The following is a 16,926-nucleotide window of genomic DNA, read 5'->3' on the forward strand; positions in this document are numbered from 1 at the left end:
ATGGAGACTTTAGACCAGGGGAGAAAAGAAAACATTGTTGTCAACTACTGTGGCCAAAGCTATTAAAAAGAAGATGATAGTGTCATGGTCATAGACTGAGGGTGCCCAGTGGCTCTGGGGACAAGGTGGGAGGGCCCCACGGTAAGCTGACATACCCTATGCCAGTGCAGCTAAAGTAGAAGAATAATGAAATGGGAGTCTGCAATTTTAACTAAAAAAAAAAAAAAAAAAAAAAAAAAAAAAAAAAAAAAAAAAATGGCAACTGTTTAAAGATTTCTATTTGAAGGGGTCATGTGCAAAGGTTATATTTAGCAAAAGTATCTAAACATATGCTGATCTGATGTAAACTGAGAGGCAAGCATCTCTTCCCCTCTAACTCCAAGCGAGGTCTCTTATGAGGTCCCTGTAGAGCAATAGTTTCATTAGTGATAAAGTATAGGGTCAACTGAGATGAATTTACACATTTGAGACTTGAGTACAAATCAGTCTTTTCTCTAAAGCAAAATTCACTGATAGTGAATTTTGGCATGGTAGTGACCTGTAATCCCACCAACAGAGAGGTTGGTGCAGGAGAGTTTCACGTTCTGGGTCACATTGTGCTATGCAGCAAGATCTAGTCTCAAACTATAAAATACAATAAAAAAAAATAAGAAGAACTGAGTTGTGGCTCAGTGGTAGAACATGAGTTCAGCATGCACAAGGCCCAAGACTCAATCCCCAGCACCAACGATTAAATAAAGTCACTGAGCAGATAAAAATGTTCCCATATACCTTGTCTTGTGATAGACATACTATCTTTAGTCTAAGAATAAAAAACATCCACCTGGAGCTGGAGAGATGGCTTAGCAGTTAAGAGCACTAGCCACTCTTGCAGAGGACCTAGGTTTGATTCCCAACACCAACATAACAATTAACATCTGTCTGTAACTCCAATTCCAGGAGACCCATTGCCCTCTGCTGGCCTCCTCAGACATTAGGTACACACTGTGATGCAAAGATGCAGGCAAATTCACACACACACACACACACACAATTTTTTTAATTTTTTTACATCTCAAAAACAAAAAAAGAACCACAAATCTGTTGGTTCTCATATTCATCAACATTGATTGAGTGCCACCAAGTACTAGAGAGATCTGTAAATGTGCTCCAACCTTTGCTCACAAGTAGCCGATCATCTAAGTAAAAGAGCCACCATCATCTTGAGTATCACATAGAATGGTGTTCAAGGTACTACTGAGTGTGAGAGCCAGATGTTCCACTGTGACAAAGCAGTGTCCAAAGAATGCCCCTAAAGAGAGCCAGCCACACCTGATGACCTGAGTTCAATGGCCTGAAGCATATATGGTGGAAGGAGAAAACCCTCCACACATGCACTGTGGTACACACACACACACACTATAAATAAACATATATATTTTTATTTTAAAATTTATTGTAATTTTTATACTTTTCCTGCATGTATGTATGTGTACATACCTGATACTAAAAAAAGTAAGAAGAGAGTGTCAGATCCCCTAGAACTTGAGTTGTAGATGATTGTGAGCCACCAAACGGTTGCTGAGAATCAAACCAGGTCCTCTACAAGAGCAAGTGCTCTTAACCACGAAGCCAACTCTCCAGCACCCCCATTTTAAGTTTATTTTATTATTTTTATAAATATTTCTAAAACTACAACAAAGAATGGTCCCAAAGAAACATTACTCAAAGTGACATTTTATAAATAATATCAGAAGAGAAGTAGGAGATTTTATTCGAGTTGAAAAAAATCTATACACAGATTACTATTTATTTCACTTTCTGGAAATGGGATGCAGGCTTTGCACATGCCAGGCAAGGGTTCTGTGCCCAAAGGACACTCCAGCTCACACACGTTAATTCCTACCCTGAGCCTTACAGTCTATCTTAACGCTTTCCTTCATATTCCCACTTCCTTACCTCTTGAGAAGCCAAATTAAAGGTATTCTGATGAACCTCATTAAGGGGAAATTTTGCAGGGTTAGGGGGTAGGTCAACATCCATCCAAGTCTTTCTTTACAACAGGAACAAATAGTTCATACAAACTGCCTGAGAACAGGGCCTAAGTTTGTACAACTTGAACTTCTCCATAGTTGTTTAATTCATGAAACAGGAAGATGCTCCTGCTTTACCTTTTATGAAGTGCAGAGGTTACCAAGATAAATATGACAATGTCCCTGTCTGCAGGACATTGTTCTACAGAGGGATTCGAGGCATAAAAAGTCATAGTTATAGTACAGTGTGAACATTTTGATCTTTGAAATGCTTAGGGTTGAAAGAGTACTGGGAAGAAATAATTAGCTGCACTTGAAAGCTCTATCAAGAAGATGACTTTGCATAAAGGATGGATAGGAGTTGCCTCTCAATTCATGTTTAAATGGATATGTATTCCTGTTTGCTAAACAGATCCTTCCAGTTTCCTAACAGGATCATATGTTGCCTTTTTTAATTGAAGAAGTAAAGACGTTAATTTTCATGTGTCTGTGCTACTGTTGTAAAATAAAACCATAGTGGTAGATAGAAGGCAGAACCAGCACCGGGTGGAGAGGAGGGGCTTGCTCTGTGGGAACCAAGATTAGGGAAAGCACAATGCGAAGCCCTAGTAATGATCCAATGATTCATCCTGTCATTCCTCTTCCTCTGTAGCCATTAGGTTTGGGCGGATGCCACAGGCCGAGAAGGAGAAGCTGTTGGCGGAGATCTCCAGTGATATCGACCAGCTGAACCCAGAGTCTGCTGATCTGCGAGCCCTGGCAAAGCATTTGTATGACTCATACATAAAGTCCTTCCCGCTGACCAAAGCCAAGGCGAGGGCGATCTTGACAGGAAAGACAACAGACAAATCAGTTAGTTCTCTTCTACTCTCTTCATTGTGGATGGCTGGGGCTGGGGGTTGTTTCCTTTGACTAACTGATTTGCCTCAGTGCGCATGAGTATGCAAAATACAGTTCAGCTGCAGGCTGTTAAAATCTAGTGGCAGGCTAGGTCCAAAACACAGGAAATGTCTTCAAATAGGATAAGTAAACATTGTTCTGAAAAAGGAGTAAGTCCTCCAAGCTGTAATAAAAAAATCTTTGAGAGTAATACAAGAACTTATAGGTCATCTCTACACTCATGAATGAACATGAAGCCTTCTGGTCACAAGAGTGTCTCAGAAGCCATGCAGGAGGCTGAGCAGGTGTGGAAAGGTGTAGTGTCCCACTTCTACCTTTCAGTTTTTCTATGGTCATTTGTCCCAGGTCCAAAGTGGGCACAAATTACATGAGGATATCATGAGATATATTGATATAGATATATTGATATCTACCTACAAGCTTTATCCCTGGGAAACTGGAGGCTTTAGCCTTCTATTGTATAAATGAAGTCTACTTTCTGCAAGAAGCTAAGTTGCCTATGCTACTCCAATGGAATGCTTGTTTGTTTGTTTGTTTGTTTGGTATGCTAAATATTGGATTGAATCCCAGGCAAGTATGTTGGATACACAAGCGCTAGAACTAAGCTACAACCCCAAGCCACAAAAAAAAAAAAAAAAAATTCTTCAGTGCCTAGAGATTGACATTGCTGAGTGACATTGTTTAGAAAATTCATAATAGATGGAAATTATCGTTGAATCCAGTTTTCTAGGAAGCAGAAAGCTTCTGATATGAAGCTGAGAAGCAACATCAAATTACATTAAAATGAAGCCGAGATGCTGTTCCCCAGTCCGCCAGGCAACTGGAAGTGTGCACTGGACTGGGTCTCTGTCCTTCAGGTTTTACAGCCAGGGTCTGGCTTTGATATTATAGTCTATGATATGATGAATATCCCTAGGCAGTAAGAGCTACAAGTCCCATTCAGAAGACCTGGATCCAGCTCTTGAAAGCCCTGTGTGTGGTCACTTACTCTCAATGGCCAGGAAAGCCAGTCAACTATTAGGTGATTACATGTAACTTGATGCCCATTCAGATTTTAGAAAAAAAAAAAAATCCTATTATCTCCTTATGTGTTTTGGTGACTATCTCAGGTTATTTCTTTTTTAGTTAAATTACTTCGAGTAGAGTCAGCTAATAGCTATGAGAAAGCCACAGGCCAGTAAAAAGAGCTGAGTTTCTCCCTGCAGGAGGAGATTGATACCTTCACAGTGATACACAAGGGCCTAGGCACTACAGTTCCCAAGTATTTTACACATTCTTCAGATTCCAGTCAGGGCTATCTGAAGGCTGCTATTGTTGTTTATTATTATTATTATTATCTTCTTCTTCTTCTTCTTCTTCTTCTTCTTCTTCTTCTTCATTTAAGAAAAAGGAACTGAAGTAGAGAGGGGCAAGCATGTAGAAAACTAAAGACTATGATGTAAGCGTCCAACTTCTAGTTGGGAGTATTCTCAGCATGCTCTTCCTAGGACTACAGAACACCAGTCATAGTACAGTGGGGTCTGTGCACTAAGTACCAAAAGCAGCCATAGCAAGAGACACACAAGTGAAGCCTCTGAGTAGCTAATTTGATTACAGATAATAAGCTTACTTCACAGGCAGAAAAGTAAAGGAAGACTGCAGAGCCACATGACTAAGCAAAATTAACACTTGAAGGCAAATTGTAAATAGCTTGCCAAGAACAGGTGCAGGAAGGAGGGCTGGAGTCTGGAATCTACCAAATTAGGCACTGAGGAGGGAGGAGACTGCTAAAAGGCCTAGAGCCACTTGTCTTGCAGACTCTGAGTTCTTTGTCTGGGTTCTTATCTCCTCTCTCTCTCTCCCTCTCCCTCTCTCTCTCTCCCTCTCCCTCTCTCTCTCTCTCTCTCTCTCTCTCTCTCTCTCTCTCTCTCTCTCTCATCATTTTTATTGGATATTTTCTTTATTTACATTTCAAATGTTATCCCCTTTCCAAGTGCCTCTCCCCAGAAACCCCCTATTCCATCGTCTTAACTTCCAGTACACACCTGAAATTCATGCTGGAAATCCTATCAATTTAGTGCTACTTAAAGGCTAGGGGTGTGTGTGTGTGTGTGTGTGTGTGTGTGTGTGTGTGAGAGAGAGAGAGAGAGAGAGAGAGAGACAGAGAGAGAGAGACAGAGAGAGAGAGAGAGAGGACAGAGAGAGAGAGACAGAGAGAGAGACAGAAAGACAGAGAGAGATACAGAGACACAGAGACACAGAGACTGAAAGCCAGCCCACACTAATAGGCAAGAATTTAAATGTAGTTAGTGGTGACCAACTTACTCCTATCTTTGTTCTGAAAGACTCAAAGGCCACTAGAAATCACTTGGAAGCCTCATCCCAGCTGACTTTTTGGCTCTAAGTCTTTGAGTTAAAAATAAGATAATTGGAGGTCCTTTGTGAAACAAATAGCTATTAAGCTGCTTTAAGGAAGGGGCTACAAAAGCTTGATTATAGACTTCTCAAGCTCAGAGGCCAAGGATTGTCATTTTTCCCTATCGTATGTAAGCTTGTGCTTTTCCCATAATAGTTACTCAGACTATTTGTTTAATTGAATTAAAGGCTGTTGCTTATGCCCTTTGAAATTATGGACTTTCAACAGAGGGCTTTTCACTAGCCCAATATTTGTTCATCAAACTAGACATCGTTAGCGATTGTATAGTGACAGAATTGCCTCCAGTTAGGGTCTAGAAAAAGAAAAAGAGGCCCAGCCAAATATAAACAACCCATTCACTGATTATACAGAACTAAAATCAAATTGTTTGGCACTGTTTCCTCCTTATCTGGTGAAATCAAATTGAGCACCAATGGAAATAGTTCAGTAGAGAATATGGAAGAGAAACCCAAAATGTGATTTGCAGTGAGAATTGTTCTTTATCAGCACGGTCCTATTATTTATTTGATAGCATCTATCTCTGGGGTGTTATGTTATCTCTTGGCCAGGACTGTGAAAGCTAAGATTTGCATTGATAGGGAAAGTTTTGCTGAAGTGTGGCCTCTCGAGATGGTGGGGGATGTGAGAAAGTGGCTGAGGCCATGAGGAGAAAAGCTTAGGTCTCATTTATACACCCAGTTTGCAGCTGATGTCATCAGCATCTTAGGCCAAGCCTGGGGGAGGCTGCTCAGTGTAGTGGATGACCAATTACCCAGAACCCTCGCAAAAGGAAATGATCAGACTGAAGGGGCCATTCTTTAGGTTTATCTCACTGCTCAATTTAACCACAGCCTGGTAGGAACCCACCAGCTGCTGCCCTCTCAGCCTTTGCCTCTGGGCTAACAGAGGCCACTCCCCCTCCACAGCTAAACTTCCTTCTTCTATGTCTTATTCCCTGGGGCCACTCACACCTTTCAAAACAGATGAATAAATGGCCCTGCTCTTCTCCTATTAATTTTAACATCATATCTTTGGGATAAGATACCAATAATTTTCATCATCTTGCCTCCAAGAATATAGACTGGGTATTCTAGTCCCAGAGTTAGGGGGGAGTAGGCTAAAGCGTCACTAAATAAATCTTAGGAGCATCATGCCTTTTTAACACCCTCAAATAGGGTGGAATTCATTCTCCTCACTACCTGCTTTTCTTCCAGGGGTTTGCTTCAGCACAACCCTTGCTGAAGAAATCCGAGTGATCTCTGAAACCCATAAGTGTGTTGGAACTAGAGCCCTCATTTCTTGAAGGCAATTAGATAACTGAATGGACTTTGGAAGTTTAGGATGTTTGACTATCGTGATGGTACAATGATCACATGATCCCGTGTTTGTTGATGAAAATAAACAGAGTGGTTTTCAAAAACCACCATTCTCGGTGCCATGGCTTGTCATAAAACAATAAATAGAAAACCCCTGGGTATGCCTGCCAACTCTTTACTCCATATCTGAGAGTGATGCCTAGTGAAGTCCTGGCTTGCATTCTATCTACAAATAAGAAATAAAACTTTTTATTTGTACTGTGTTGGACTTTGGGTTCCAAGGCATCATGTTGTTTAAGACAGACACATGTAAAGTCGCTGTTTCTGTAACAAACTGGTGCCATTAGAAAAATGATCATTCTGAATAGTATATAAAATATAAAACCACTGAATCATAAAGCCCATGCAGAATTGTAAACTGCTGTGGAAACATTTCTGTGCCCACTTACATTATGCTTTCTAAAATATCAGCAGCCATTACATCATACTGACTCAAGTGATAGGGAAGATATGTGTCTCTAAATCCTACACTTACAGCTAAACAAAGCATAGTAGTCTCTCCCTCCATCTTTGAAAGAGTCTGAATGAACTGGAATATCTATCCTCCCCTGAGGAGAAAAATATTGAGGGAGTCCTCAGAGAAGAACTTAGGGACCCCATAGGAATAAAGTAGAAAACAGTGCCGTGTAATCCCCAAGACGTCTGAAGTTAGGGTCCAGGTGTTGTTGATCCATCTATCAATAGTAATAAAACAAATTTCTTTATAACCAGAGTCATCAGTAATAGCTAATGATATGACAGATCTAAACTAATATTATTCTAGGTTTGGATGTGTAACTCAGTAGTAGAACACTTGCCTACACATACAAGACTCTGTGTACCATTCACATTACCAAGAAATAACAGTAATATTCATTATAGTTAAGGGGGAAAGCACTTGGTCTTCTTTACTAATTTTTATTTTATTTATTTATTCTTTAGTTGTTGAACTGAGTTGGCCAGTACCTTTGTTTATCTACTGAGTAACTGTTTGGCTGAAATTGAAAAATTTATTTGAGAGCTTTGGTTATATGCTGGTTCGTTTGAGTGCAAATAATTCTTATTAAGTTTTCATTTGTTTGTCTTAAATCACTTAACTACATGGGGACACAGAATTACATCTGACAGTCTTTCTAATTTAACTTCTATCACAAATAGCAATTGACTCTAGGAAATATCATTCAAAAGGCACTGCCTGAGGACCCCAGCACAGAAGAGTCCTAGTTCTTTCCAGAAAAATCATTTTATTAAAAAGGGTTTAGAGCCATGGAGAAAGAATTTGAAAAGAGACAGTCAGAAGGATATCCTGCTTCTACCTAGGGTTTACTGTAAAGAACTCTTGGACTTTGTAAATATCTCAGCTTCCAGTTTCTTCCTGTTTAGAGAGCAATGATGTGTGCTTTTAGAGGTACCCTTGCATTCTGTGGTTCCCATGGTTTTCAACAAGCAAAACTGAAACACAGGAGCAAGGACAGAAAGGAAGTTGAGGAAACCAATGTACTTTGGGGTTAGCATTCATTAACTGTAGTTCATAGAGGACAAGATGTATGCCTAATACTATGAAAGCCAAGAGATGCAGAAATAAAATTTAAAAGATAGGCTCTAAGAATTCTTCTTTGAGAAAAAACAAAAAACAAAAAAAACCTCTACGTATCTAGAGAGGCCCATGAAACAAAGCCCATATTTTCCCAATCTGGGTTATTGTTGTTGTTTTGGTTTTGTTTGGGAACAGGATCTCATGTACCCTGTGCTGACCTAGAATTCAGCCAATGATATATATGTAGCCAATGATAACCTTAAGCTCCAGATTCTCTTGTCTTTATCTAGTAAATGGTAGGATCATGAAAAGCAGCACTGTGCCTGGCTTCTCACTCAGCTGTGATTCTGCACTGTTGTTATCATGTGATTTTCTGTGAGCAGGTCAGGTATTGTGTAGATATGTATATGGCTAACTAGAGAAATCACCCAGAGTAATCTGGGCTGTATTAGTTGAACATTCTTATTTATCTCCTTTAATGGGTTGTTTCTTTAGTCAAGAGGAGCTGTGAACTTAGTACTTTGTGTATAATCCCTTTCATAACTCATATATTAACATGCCAATGGATTACTAAGAGGTACATCCACAGTGTTACAGGCTGTGGTTAGTATTTATGAACCCCATGTTCAATCCCTAATACTAAAGAAAGAGAAGGAAGGAAGGAAGGAAGGAAGGAAGGAAGGAAGGAAGGAAGGATCATTCTGTGGCCAGCAAAGCTTAGGCATCAGAAAATCTCATTCCTAGAGCCTTGGCCACTGTTCTGGGAGCAATTTTGTTCTCATCATTTGCATATTTTTCTTAGACCATGTATAGATTTTGGATCCTAAAAAACCTAGATGGTCCCCTGAGCATGTCTAGTTGTAGCTTTTGCTCCTGCTAAGTAATATGCTTACCTAGCCACTTGATGCTGTCTCTGAAGATAAATACATTGCAAACTAGATAAAAAATTACTGGGTCAAATTTTGAAGATTTGACTCCTGCAGTTGGTATGTCATCAGAAGACATTCTACAAGCTAATCCAAACTGCTAGGGCTCACTTAGCTTTGTATAGAAATGTGACCAAAAACATACAGTTTGTTTTACAAAGAACACTGTACCAAAAGAAGGCTGTCAATGATGCAGAGTGTTAATAACTGGGTTCTCAAGAGGCAGGCAAACCGCTACTTTCTTAGGAGGGTTGAGGATGAGGAAGTCCCAGTGAAATGTGAAAGTGATGCCTAAATGGCTCCTTTGAAGTATGGGAACTGGTAAGCTGGTGGCCTGGGAATCATTCTTACAGTTTGACAGATCCACACAGAAGCAGAAAGAATTTATGCAGAGTCAAAAACAAACCAAAAAAAGAAAAAAAGCCCAGCATAATAAAATGTAACTATGAAAAACAGCAACAAAATCTCCACTGGTGTTCATTTGCATGTCAATACTCCATACTCTCTGCCAGCTCCCCACTTTTTCAGAAATGTCAGAAATGCCAAAGGGGTTTGTTTTGTTTTGTTTTGTTTTGTTTTGTTTTCTTGGGGTTTGTTATGTTTTTGTTTTTGTTTTGTTTTGTTTTGTTTTTGCAAAACTGTACTGCTTTGGCATAATGATGGTGGGGTTGCTGCCTTTGTCCTTGAGTATTTTACTGCCAGGATATCCTGACCAACACTGATTGCCAAGGGGTTAAAGTCTCATTGTTGTTAAATTGGGAGAGAAAATTAGCAGGATTTGGTGCCCTATGTTCAGCTATCCCAGAGTTTCAAAAACAGGAACCTGGGGCTTTATATGAGGGGCAGGGGAAGTCAAGGAGAATCACAAGGGTGATGGACCAGGGCAGAGTTCCAGATAAATCGCTTACTTGGAGGTGAAAGAATCTGATGCTTATGCTCTGTGCCAAGAACCCACATGACTGAGCAGAAGCGCACCAGGAAGCTGAAGGGGCAAGTCTGGGTACAGTCTTCCTGGGTGTGAAGAGACAGTTTACTGTCTTGATTCTATGCTTGTATTTTCCATCCTGGGGATGGAACTCAAAGCCTTGAGCATTCTAAGCAAGCACTGTAGTTATGTCTAACTGAGGTGATGATTTTATGCTCATGTTATCTGTAATAGAGCATTTTCTCTGTTGTCCACACTCAAGAGAGTAAAGGAAGACAAGGAGCTAGGGACTTGACATGCATGGAACCTATACTTAATCCCCAGCAAATTGTAAACCATGTATGATAGCGCACCGCTGTGAAGTCCCAGCACTTGGGAGTTAGAAGTAGGAGCATCAGAAGTTCAAGATCATCCTCTGGTATATATCAAGGTTAAGGCCAGCCTAGGTTAGGTCCCAGGGCCTTGTCAAAAAAATGTTAAATCACTTATATTTTGTTATTATAAGTTATAATACACTATGAAGCACCTCAAACATCAATAGAGGAGGAAGAGGCAGGGAAAAGGAAAACATTTCTTCTAGGTTCTGTAAAATCATCTTCATCCACTCAAATTTTTCTCAAGGTTAGAATCTGACCCTCAGGGATAACACAGTACATTTAAATTGCTATAAATAACTATGCCTTTTCTTTATCCTCTTCTTACTAATGATGCCAATCGTGAAGACTTGGGGTAAACTGAAGCAAAATGTCCAAGAAACAGTGAGCATGATTTGCTCCTAATTGTCTTCAACAATCAAAGGCAGCAAGTCTCTGAGTCCTCTAGACCTCTTTCTGATGTGATGAGCGTTCTGGTTGACATGAACTGAGGGCAGCAGTATTTCTAGAGCAACCCAACCCTGAAGCGTTTGGAAATCTACTCAGGTTAAGAGTCCCCAGTGTGGAACAGACTGAAGTTGGTAAAAATCAGGGATACTTATCTGCAGGTGTCCATAGTTAAAATTTTAGCCATTATATCTTGAAGCTGGCTACTCTTGCAACTTGTGCAACCCACCCCCACTCCATCTTGCCATTTAGGCATACATAGACACACACACAGCACCACCATATACACTAGAAGCACAACCAGAATCTCCTCTAGAAAAGAAATGGAAACCTCCAATTTGTCAACTTCCCAACAGCGGTAGTGCATGCTTTTAATCCAAGCTCCAGGAGCCAGGGGCAGGTAGATCTCTTGAGTTTTTGGGTAGCCTGGTCTACAGAGTGAATTCCTGAACAGCCAGGGCTATACAGAGAAACTTTGTCTCAAAACAAACAAATAAGCAAATACCTTGAGAATTTGGCAGGGTAAATGACTTTCCCTAAGTGAAACGGTTAACTATCCCTCACCCAATCACCCAGCAGCTGACAAGGCTCACAACCATCTACAACCCTAGTTTAGGGGGATCTGACACACTGTTCTGACCTATACAAGCACTAGATACATATATGATGCAGTTATATGTATACAGGTCAACACCCATACACATAAGAGAAAATAAATAAATTTGGGGGAAGTGGAAAAGTTAATCATAGACTGAAAACCAGGACCCAGATAGCCCCAGTTTTTACTCCAGTGCTCAGCTATATACATTATTTAATAAGATTGAGGTTATCTCTTTCTAGGGTTCAGTACATGTAATAAGTGCAAAGTGTTCCTTCTCCTAGTTGATCAACCTTGAGAGTTTCACAATGATCATAAGCCTTTGGCTAGTTCTTAAAAAAAAAAAAATAGGGATTAGAGTGTCATGACAAATATGAATTACTTTTCAAAGCAGCCTGTTTATAAACCTGCATAATTGATCCATTTGTTTTATTTATTAGTTGACCCTTAAGAACAGCTATATTAAAATGTAAGTGCAGAGCTCGGGCTGCTGATAGAACATTTGCTTAGCACACAAGAAGCTCTGTGGGTCAATCCTCAAAACTACAAAAAGTAAAAAAGCTCAAAACCATTTTTATTTTACCATTTTTTTTTTTGCAGTGTTTTACCCACAGGCCTGCTACAGCTGCATTTTCTGAAACAGATGGCTTCCAGAGCTTAGAAAAATAGACATTTTCTTGGCTCAATATTTTTAATCTGCTTTGGGTGATTTTTTTTTATAGTGAAACAGATTTTATATGTTCACTGTGTCTCCTTTGTGGTCTGAGTAAATTTAATCTAAAGCTGCAAGATTAGTTTATGTTCAAGTGGGTCTTTTCAATTATAAATTGCTTTAATTATTTTTTTGGTTTAAAAAAAGGCTAAATGTATATTTTTTTTGAAATTCAAGAAAAACACAACAGACTTTTTTGTTGTTTTAGTCAGTCCCGGGGCCACATAGTGGTAGTATAAGTTGAAGGAGAAAAAGTGCCAAGTTGATGAAATGTTTGCCCACAGCAGGTCAGTGATGAATAGGAAGGGCCTTTCTCCTGTTTAAGTGCCTTCATCTCTCACAGTTGTACTCAGCAAAGCAAATACATATACAAAATAGTCTTTGGAACTAGGGTGGTGCTCTCGCAGAACAAGGAACTCAGCAACTTTCCCTTTTTCATTTGCAGCCATTTGTGATCTACGACATGAATTCCTTAATGATGGGAGAAGATAAAATCAAGTTCAAACATATCACCCCCCTGCAAGAGCAGAGCAAAGAGGTGGCCATCCGCATTTTTCAAGGGTGCCAATTTCGATCCGTGGAAGCCGTGCAAGAGATCACAGAGTATGCCAAAAATATTCCCGGTTTCATTAACCTTGACTTGAATGACCAAGTGACTCTGCTCAAGTATGGTGTCCATGAGATCATCTACACAATGCTGGCCTCCCTGATGAATAAAGATGGAGTCCTCATATCAGAGGGCCAGGGATTCATGACCAGGGAATTCCTCAAAAGCCTGCGGAAACCCTTTGGTGACTTTATGGAGCCCAAGTTTGAGTTTGCTGTGAAGTTCAATGCACTGGAATTAGATGACAGTGACTTGGCCATATTTATAGCTGTCATTATTCTCAGTGGAGGTAAGAGTCATCATTTGATTTTTGTCGAAGGAGGTGGGATTGTGGTGGAATTGTCCTTGGGATTGTGTCTCAGTGCTTTGTGCTCCTTTTTATTGGCTGTACATGTGGGTAGAACATGCCAATGGCACAGTGCCATGAGCATGTCACTCCCCAAGCTGAGTACCATAGGCTTGCAGAGTGAAGGCTGTGGGCATCCCAGGCCCTTTGGGTTTATTCATCAGACTGCTTTTCTCCAGCCAAATCCAATCATGAAAGACAAATGCCCTCTTTCCTTCTTTCACATTCTTTTTCCTTGTCTTGTCCCCTTTCTTCCTAAAAGGCCAATCTGGTCTTCAGTTCATTTTAGTAATGACACGTGTAACTTAACTTTGATAATGTTCCTGTGGTATAGAGCAGGCAGCACTGTGAAATCCTGGCCCAGTTAACACTCTCACCCCACCTTCCCTGCATCAGGGATCAGGGAATGTGTATTTGCTAAACTCCACCTTCTCTCTCATGTGAGTTTCCTGGTGGCTTCCCTTTTATGCCTTTGTAAGGCACTTGGCTGTGATTATGAATACAGTGTGAACCCAAGAGCATACCACAAAGAAAAAAATTGAGCTACTTTGCAGTTTGTTGAAATTTGGGCCTTACAAATATCTGATCTAACTAACCAACTCCAAAGACATATTTTATCCAAATGTTACTTGCAATGATCTCTCTCTTGTTTCCAAGTAAGTAAAACTTTCTGTTTTCATATCTGTCTACAAAAATAGCTTTGAGCCAGAGATGATGGTACACACTTAGAATCCAAGCATTAAGGAGGCTGAGGCAAAGATCTTGGAGTTGGTGGCCAGAATGAGCTACTTAGTCTTAAAATAAACAAACAAAACTTTGCTTTTTTAAATAGTGAGTTCTCAGCGAACAAGCGGTGGCACACGGCTTCTGCGCCTGCCTCCAGAGGGCGACCCGCGCCCTCGCTCTCCCGGTTTGAATCCTGCGTCCCCTGTGTGACTCTGCCAGAGTCTCATAGGGGAAAAAAAAGTTAAATAGTGAGTTCGCATATTGTAAATGACTTTAGGTGCACTTTCTATGTAAATTGTACAGCAACCTATCTGTGAAAACTTACCTGTGGGGAAGGGGACTCTGAGAGTGTAAGGTATATTATTGCTCTGGACAAAGAGTGTGGTCTGGTGGTTAGTTTGTGCAATTGAGAGCAGATGAGTACACGTGAGAAGCATGGTCATTATTAAGGTCACTAAGAACCAACACTAAATCTAAGGAACCAACACTAAATCTAAGGAGATTGCTCTAATGCCCAGGCAAGGTTCTAAGCACTTGCTACACATTAAAGCCTCACAACAACTCAGTAAGATGAGTGCCAGTTTGTTAAGTGAAGAAACCAAAGCAATGGAAGATGTGTGTCCTTGTCCACAGTGATGTGACCAGTGTAAGATGCATCTGGGGAGCCAGGCATTATGGTATTGAGCTTTAAACCCAGCACAGGCAGATCTCTATGAACTCAAGGCTTGCCTGATATAGAGAGTTCCAGGCAACCAAGCTGCATAGTAAGTGAAACCTGTCTAAAGAAAGATGCCCTAGGATTGTTGGTCTACTTCCAGAGTCCATGCTCCAAGCTTCTATTCTGTGCAAAGCAAAGCAGCTGCCTCACGTGATTTGGGGAGCAAAGAGATAGCAGTATGGCAAGGGTTATTGTCAAGTGATAACTCACTTTCATTTTGTGCTGTCTTTGTGCACTGGGAATGAAACCAAGAGACAGGCAAGCACCTAGCACTGAGAGACAAGCACCTACTACCCAGGGATACCCTCAGACACAAAGCAACATTTTTTTTTTTTTTTTTTTGGAATTCAATAGTTGGGTTTTAGGAAGTTTAGGTGCTCAGAATTAAACTCAAGGCCTCAGACATGTCTACCACTGAGTTATACTCCCAACCCCAGAAACACCATTAATAACCATAAAATACTCTACTTTATAAATCATCTCTTACAGACCAAATCATCTCCCTTTATATTTACATTATTATTATTTACTTTTGAATGATAGTGAAAACATAGATGGTTGCTGAAATTATATTCTCTTGTTTTTATTTTTTTATTTATTTTATTTCATTGTTTAGGTATTTTGAAACAGGGGCTCAAGTCTCAAGTGAGTTACCCTGAATTCACTATGTTGCTGAAGTTGGCCTTGAATTCCTGATTCTTGTGCCTCATTTGCCTCAGTGCTAAGATTATATGCTTGTGCCAACGTATCTTTCTTTAAAAAGTGTTCTAAATTTTGATTATTGGATACTCTTCTATGCAAATTTCTATCTAAATCTCAGGTGATTTTGTGATTATAAATTTCCAGGAATGGAATTCATAGCTATGCACATGTTTAAGTCTTTTATTACTTAAGCAGATTGCTTTCCGTAAGTTTGCAGTCATTTATATCCACTGATACTAAGGGAAGCATTTGGGAAAAACCATTCAAAGTTCTTACTTGCCGTATAAACAGGAAAGGTCTAAATAAGAAACAGCCATGATGGGCTTGAGGCAGGAGCTCAGTGGAAGAGTGCTTGTTTGATACATGTAAAGATTCCAAGCACCAGAGAATTAAAAGCATGCACGCATACATGTATACATGTGTACATATACACACATACACATGCACGCACACAAATATGAATGCATACATCATTCACTAGTTGGTCAAGAGACCATACTATAAATACTATGCTTAGATTTGATGCTGTAATTACTAACTCATGTTGGTGTATAAAAGCTAAAATGGCACCAGTAACAAGGATTCTGCATAAAGACATTCCTTTGGCCCTTCACAGATAGTCTTCACAAAAGCCAGGATCCTGATTTCTGACCTATACATCAATGAAAGACATTCCTAAGGTAGTAGCCTACCAGATTATTAAGATCTTTTAACCCCTGTGAATAAATCTAGAATTCCTCAAGGCAGAGAATTTACCACTGACATGTTCCCACATCACAAAAAGGAAAGTTCTTCCCTGACCAAAGTTAATATGTTTAGGTGAAGTCTAAATCCAGGTAACAGACAAGAGTAAAACTGGCCCATGATTGTCCAGTCACGGGAATGTGATTCTCCTCTTTCCTCAGAGAGACTGGTTGCATGCAGGCCAGGTAAAAGCTGTCCAACACGCATTCCCAGTCCAAGGACTGGCTTCCAGTAAGTTTTCATCATCCATAGATGTGAGATCAGTTTCCCATCAGTTTCCAGATTAGCCTTTGCTTGATTGTTTTTTCTTATTCTAAAATTCCAGAAAGGGAAAACATCATGTAAACAAGAGACTTTAATTCAGAAAACAGAGTTCTGCCCCTATCCAATCTTAACAAGAGTGACTGATTATCTCTTCAGCCCTTCAGAAGTTTGTCAATTGTTTTAATGATTTTGAAAAGAAGCACACTGGCCAAGAACCAGGTGATCCATTCTGAGCTGTTCTAGAGTCATGCTGGAACTTTTGCTCTGGTGAAAGCACTTAGGAGCTTAGGCTGGGGAAATGGTGAGCTCTTGTATAAGATCAAGGATCAGAGCTGAGGAGAGGGGGCTTAGAGGGATCGAAGAGGAAGACGTAGATAGAAGTATCAATCTGACCCAGCTGGGGATTTGCTGAGTAAATAGGTGTTGACACCCACTAAACACTGCTGACCCTGTTGATCTGGTTCTTAGATTTGAACTGTGTTTAGCAACTCCTCGAGAACTCAGCTCTTGCAGCCAGCTTGCTGAGAGAGATGACCTAGTTCTCAAAGTCTCTGTCTCCTCTGAGCTAGAGCAAGAAATGGAGTAAAAAGAAGAAGTCAAAAGTAGTGCTTCAGAGCTAAGCTTAGTAGTTCTTAAGA

At 40.1% G+C, this 16,926-nt stretch overlaps 1 protein-coding gene across 7 annotated transcripts in view; it reads left to right on the forward strand.

Moving 5' to 3' along the window:
• The window catches only part of Pparg (peroxisome proliferator activated receptor gamma), a 129,410-nt gene that overhangs the window by 99,445 nt on the left and 13,039 nt on the right, over positions 1 to 16,926 (forward strand). For all 7 annotated transcript variants that reach the window (XM_034512398.2, XM_076940302.1, XM_034512397.2 and 4 more), the window contains 2 exons: positions 2,665 to 2,864; positions 12,627 to 13,077. In XM_034512398.2, the coding sequence (XP_034368289.1) occupies positions 2,665 to 2,864; positions 12,627 to 13,077 (651 nt within the window). The remainder of the gene's footprint in view (positions 1 to 2,664; positions 2,865 to 12,626; positions 13,078 to 16,926) is intronic.

The sequence above is a fragment of the Arvicanthis niloticus genome, chromosome 9 (assembly GCF_011762505.2).
Source record: "Arvicanthis niloticus isolate mArvNil1 chromosome 9, mArvNil1.pat.X, whole genome shotgun sequence".
Lineage (NCBI taxonomy): Eukaryota > Metazoa > Chordata > Mammalia > Rodentia > Muridae > Arvicanthis > Arvicanthis niloticus.